This window comes from Zerene cesonia, chromosome 16 (assembly GCF_012273895.1).
Source record: "Zerene cesonia ecotype Mississippi chromosome 16, Zerene_cesonia_1.1, whole genome shotgun sequence".
Lineage (NCBI taxonomy): Eukaryota > Metazoa > Arthropoda > Insecta > Lepidoptera > Pieridae > Zerene > Zerene cesonia.
In genome coordinates, this window is record NC_052117.1 from 4,256,048 (window position 1) to 4,262,455 (window position 6,408).

At 30.2% G+C, this 6,408-nt stretch overlaps 2 protein-coding genes across 4 annotated transcripts in view; one reads left to right on the forward strand and one right to left on the reverse strand.

Moving 5' to 3' along the window:
* Window positions 1–225: 225 nt before the first annotated feature.
* Window positions 226–2,663, forward strand: LOC119832879 (synaptobrevin homolog YKT6). 2 transcript variants are annotated; one of them, XM_038356684.1, is made up of 2 exons: window positions 226–461; window positions 565–2,663. In XM_038356684.1, exon 2 carries the CDS (start codon window positions 584–586, stop codon window positions 1,178–1,180), a length of 597 nt encoding a protein of 198 aa, XP_038212612.1. In that variant the 5' UTR covers window positions 226–461; window positions 565–583; the 3' UTR covers window positions 1,181–2,663. The 2 variants fall into 2 exon arrangements, with proteins under 2 accessions (XP_038212612.1, XP_038212611.1); XM_038356683.1 differs by having other exon boundaries at window positions 226–455.
* A 2,562-nt stretch (window positions 2,664–5,225) lies between these two features.
* LOC119832781 overlaps window positions 5,226–6,408 on the reverse strand; it is a 147,547-nt gene continuing 146,364 nt past the window's right edge. For both annotated transcript variants that reach the window (XM_038356536.1, XM_038356535.1), the window contains one exon: window positions 5,226–6,346. In XM_038356536.1, the coding sequence (XP_038212464.1) occupies window positions 6,145–6,346 (202 nt within the window). In that variant the 3' untranslated portion in view covers window positions 5,226–6,144. The remainder of the gene's footprint in view (window positions 6,347–6,408) is intronic.

Here is a 6,408-nt window from a genome sequence, read left to right on the forward strand (position 1 = left end):
AAGAGGTAACTTAACGGCAAACTTAAACTAAAACGGCATAAACATTTTTAATGAATTTCGAGTTTTTTGCAAACATTTTAATTAGATTATTAAATTACTGACTCCAGAACACTACAAATTGAGATTCTTTCGATATCAAATGTGTTCCTTTCATAATTCAATTCTACCTATCTGTTTTTAAAACTGGCAATTTGTTGACAATATCGGCAGATATTATTTTCTCTGTAGTTTGCAGGCGCTGAAATGTCAAAGAGTGGGTGTCTAATCACTAATGTCTAATGTCCTCAAAAATTGAGTTATTGACTAACGATGCTGAAGGGTTTTTAACGATTGATACTCATAAATTTCTTGTTTTGTCACACTTTAATTCTTAAATTTGGTGTTTTAAGCATACATGTGAAGGAATTGACGCTGCATTAATATAATTTATTGCATCATTGCTCAATATCTAATAGGTACACGTAAGTTGTGTTACTTTCACTAACAAAGATGCTGCGATGTACCATTCATTATTGGACTGTCAATAATTTGTACCTAAATTATATCATAAATTATTGTTTTCAGATACTTACTATTTAAGAAAATGGTGAAGGTATATGGTCTTGGTGTTTTGTACAAAGGAGTAAACAGCGCTACTATTTTGAAGGCTGCCTATGATTTACAAAGTTTTAGTTTTTTTCAACGCTCTTCAGTACAAGAGTTTATGACATTTGTCAGTAAAACTATTGTTGAAAGAACTCAACCTGCTTCCAGGCAATCTGTGAAAGAAGGTGAATACATGCTTCAAGTGTATGTGAGGGCTGATAATCTTGCTGGAGTCTTGATATCAGATCACGAGTATCCAAACAGAGTGGCTCATACATTAATTACGAAAATCCTTGATGAGTTTTCAGCAAAAGTACCAGCTGCAAATTGGCCAACAGGAAATGAAACTACAATTGATTTTCCAGTGTTGCCACAATATTTAGTTAAATTCCAGAATCCAAGAGAAGCAGATGCCCTCACTAAGATACAAAATGATTTAGATGAAACAAAAATTATTCTCCATGACACAATTAAAGCTGTGTTAGAAAGGGGCGAGAAGTTAGATGATTTAGTTGATAAATCAAATAGTCTCTCAATGCACAGTAAAGCTTTCTATAAGACTGCTCGAAAGACAAACAGTTGTTGTAATTTTTGAAGCATTTTATTGTTATGGGTGGAAATATCCAGAATTATATATTGAGCCATAAGAACTGTATTTAGCATGGCTCTTGTTTCTTCATGTCATGATTGTATTACATTAAATAGCTACTGCATTACTGTGAAGATTGTTGCTGTGGTGTATTGAAATAATAGTTGTGGTTTTAGATGTTAACATTTATAGATATGATATAGTGTAATAGTTATAATGTTTAAATATGGCCGTAATATTCCTTGTTCCTGTGGTCAGATATGAAAGATTAAGCAATAGCATGGAACAGGGTTTAGATGTTATTATTCAGATAGTGGAATAGTCATGCTATCAGAATCTATAAATATGTGACAAAATGTTTGTAAGAACATTTGCTATTTTAATTTCATATAAAAGTAACAGCTTATGAGATACATTGCACAGATTTAGTACTGATTTACATCACATTGCATTTGCATTACTTTAAAATTGAAATTTATCTTTGACTAAATTGAGCATTTTTAATAACTTTGTAGTATATCCTTATATTTAAATATACTCAATTTAATCACAAGACCTTGATAAATATGTGTGTGTAGAAATAATACTATTGGTTTCTATGTACACAAGCTTAAATAAATATTATCCAGTTACCAAGGTATCTGGATGATATTTGCTTTTTTTTGTATTTCTTTTTTTGTAATAAAATGGCAAGTGGCAAAAAAAAAACTTGTAAAAAGTCATAGATTTAAAGAAAGCCTTTATAGTCCATGGAATATTAATATGCAAGATTTTGTGGATTATGATTTGATTGTCAGTAATTGTCAATATTTCTATTTATATTTAATGGGCTTACAATTGTTTAATGTGGGCAGATAAAGCTTGACTAGACTTAGAAGACTATTATGGCATAGTTCATGGTATTGCCATACATATACTTAATGAAAAGGTTTATAATTGTTTTATATTTTAATTTTTATGCCATACATTTATTGTCTCATTATTGAATTATATTGTAATTGGTATTATATACATTATGGAAATATAGTATTATATAACTGTGAATCTAATCTTACATGCTGAAGTAAATATGTAGATAAATTCTCAAAATATTTTATACTAATTTTATTATAATAAAATTTTCGACAATAATGAATCTTCTATAGTCTATTTGGTATTTATAGACACTGTATAGTTTCAAAAAAGCCATTATTAATCCCAAGTATACAGGCACTATTTAAACAATTAAAATGTGTGTAATATGAATTCGGTCTGATTTAATTTGGAAACCAAAAATTTGAGTGGTATTTTTTTATTCATGTTGGCATATACCTCAGTTAGTTTATTGTTGTACATATTTTTATTATTAATAATGTTTATGTATAATTTTTTATAATTTGTATTCAACAAATAACCTTTATGTGCATGAAATTTCGTAAACTAAAATGGTTATTATTCTAGTTAGCTTAAAGATTCCATGTTTAATTTTAATAAATCTATATGTATTTAGTACCTCTTTCATTTCTCGTCTGCCTTATGAATAAATCTATAAAAAATGATAAATTTGTTAAAGATATATCATGTTATTGAAAAGTATATACAGCATATATATGTGTATGTAAACTATTTTTTACGTTTTTATCTGCTTATATACTTTTTTTTAATGTGGGAGTCAGCCTTCCCAGTCCATTTCTATATTCTCACCGTCAATCCTGTCCCTATCATTTACCCCGCCCCGAAACGCATTTGCACACGCCCTTCTACAAATGGGCAGTGGTGATCGCTTACCATCAAGCGAACCACAAGTTCAGTTGATCGCTATGCAATGCAGGAGGGCAATGTAGAGCATATATGTTTAGGTCTTAAATATAAAAATCCAATTTCCTGTGTTGCGATTCAATTGGTTATTTGATTGCTGAATACCTTTAAATACTACTATTATACGTTTTTTTACGTTTTAGGCGAAATTGGACAGACAACAGATACTTGATTGATGAGAGGGCATTAAACAGTCGCCGTAACCAAAATTAAACAAATTTATCCAATATCCTTGGTTGTTCAATTTTATATCAGTTTAAGTCCTTACATGAAGATTGTATCACAAAGTCTATTTTGGCTAGAATGTATTATTATGTTCATGATTTCCCTTTTTCTCTTGTTAATTTCATACCTATAGTGGGCCTATTATCCCTACTCGTCTTGATTAGTCTTTAAAATTTTTTTGATACATGTTCATGACCATATTTTAATTTATGGCGGTAGGCAGAAAGGTAAAGAAAAAAAACGCAGGTTGAAATAAAAATACATATATTAATTTTACATCAATATTAAATTACAGCCAACGTAACTATGTAGGTTACAATAATAAAAATATACCTATATAATTTCCATTGAAACAAATAAATAATAAAAACAAGGTATTCTTCCTTATTAGTACACCTAATTCTAAAAAATTATCATTGACTATAGAGGGTTGCAACTGCTGAATACCAGGTAACATTTAAAACAATCCACCTACAAGCAAGGGAGAGCTCACTTATATTATTATTATGGAATTTACTCATTAAATCTATAATTAACTAATAATGAGTAATAAAATCAGAGGAATATGTATACAAATTCTTGATCACTCAGCATAAAATTGCAAAGTTAATTTCCAATGCATAGAGATGTGTTTGTAGATTCTTATTGGTATTAAGAACCATTTGATGTCTTAAATTCATTTACATATTCCATTGATCATCGATAGCCTAAATTAAAAGGAGATTTGTATTATACTGTTATAGAATAATAGAGTTTGCAGCTAAATTTTTGGCATCAAGCAAAGAATAAGAAATAATATAGAAACTTAAGCTTTGGAATAGACACCAGTGAGATTCGTTTCATGCAATTTTATTTTTTTATGTTTTATGCCATTATAGGTAAGATGTCCATTTTTTCCGTAGGAGCGCATAACACTGTCCTTTAGATTTTTTCTTATAAGATACGTTTTTCACAATTGATGTAATGGGCATATGAGTTGAAATCCCAAAATCTCACTGGATAGTTAAATAATGTCAGTACTTCTAAAATAATACAAATATATACAACGAAATAATACAGTAAACCAAAACATAGCTAACAACAAAACCCGAAGACACGTCGAAGTAAAGAAAGTAAGATATCTACACAATTTGCAAACATAAATGCCCTTTATTATTTCACGTGGGAAATATATAACGTTAAATATATTATTTATTTCGAACTACTTAAAAATCACGAACCTAATACACAAATTACAACGCAACATAAGATCTTAAAATTTGTAAATTCTAACGTTTCATTGGTATATCATTTTCATTTTGAATAGGTATGACCCGCCTAAACCAATTGAATACTTGTGAAAAGGCATAGCACCCTTGTTACATCGTTTGTAATTTATAATATGTAATAATTAATTCAGGCCGTGAGGATTCATCTGAAAACATTTAATGATGGTATATACTTTTTCAGTCTCTAAATTTTGAAATACTCCACATTCAATCGGTGTAGACAGGTCTGTATTATTCGTTTGTTTCCTAACAGCCTCAAACAGCAAGTCCCATCTTGTTTTATGTTTGAGTTGCGTTGGTGCATTCGGTTTAGTCTTCTAATGATAAAGAGAGATTTTACTATAATATTCGTACACGGTACAATATATCTCTTTTCACTCAACACACACGTGTTTTTGTATACATCTATCGTCTAATATTATATTTAAAATATGTTACAATGATCCCATTTGTTATTTTTTTACAATAAATTAGGTATATTATATTCACTGAATGTCATTATGATTTGTAAATAAATTGGTATAAAATGATTGTGATACAAAAGGTAACTGATAAAATTGATCGTCCCAATAACTTTCTTGCAAAATCAGTCTTTATGAATAAATATTATGAAGTAAATTTCCCCAAAAGCTCAATTTTTGTAAGACGCCGAGGAATAAGAACATGCTAAATCAATTCCCGCTGAGAATCTTAAAACACATGAATAAATAATATGGAAACTCATTGCATACCGCATAAATAGCGATTCGGTAAATACATAAGCATTAATAATTAATACAAGGTATTAAAACAAAAAAAAAACTTTTACCTCAGAATCGTTTAAAATTGTGATGTTTAACTTACTGGTTTTTATTTTATTCCTTACATCTAAGCGCTACGTTTGACATACAGATTTTAATTGAAGCAAATTTATCTAACTGATCATAATGGAATAAAGCTGAGGTATTGTAGGGTCCATCACTAAAGGATTTCGCGTATAAATGTAAAATTTGCCATCTATTTGAATATATATTTAAAATACATACATTACGATTTAGGTATATTTTGTGCGAACATCCAAAATTGATTCCAAAAACATCATCTCTACTGTTCATTGAATATAAGTACACGTAAAATGTATAGAATCCTAACTATATCGCAATTTATCTGAAATAAACTTATGAAACGAGAAGTCTGATAGAATAGACAAATTAAAACATATATTAAATGCTTCACTGTAGTACTAAAATTATTATAAAGAAGAGTCCACACAAACCACGATAATATCTATCACATACTCATATCTACGGAAGTAAGAAATTGGGCACAGTCATTTATAAGCCAAAGAATCTATACACAATAATTATGCTCATGGTTTACTTACATCTACTTATTTTTTTATAAAAAGGCATCTTTTATCATCATTATTATCGAACAATAACACAAATTAGCAAATCAATTTAATTACAAGAAACGTTCTACGACATTAAAAGCAACGGAACGTAACCACACAATTGTTCGAAAATAGAAACGGTCACAGATAACACACGCTACTAATCAGTAAAGTTTGTACTGACACAATGACACTACGAGTTCCATACAGAACGGTCCGGCGTCGAGGAACTTCGACCAAACACTAAAGTTGACGGTTAGCTTTGGTTTTTGTCTTTAAATGAGAGTCCAGAAGGTTGTTAGATCATTTCATTTATTCGGTACGTGTATTTTTTTCGACCGAAAGTCGTAGATTTTTCTGCAGAAGAGCACTAGGTCTGGTGAGACGGAGGGAGGCAGCTTGGTGTCGTTCGGCGCCACGGCGGGTGTCACTTCGCTGGCCGGTAGCGGGGGCACTATAGATGGCGCGATCGTTATCCCCTCTTCTATTGCTTTTAGCCGTTTTCTATACCTGTACGGACAAGCGAACATTTCTGTTTAAGCATTTTATATTTGAATGTAACATATTGTACT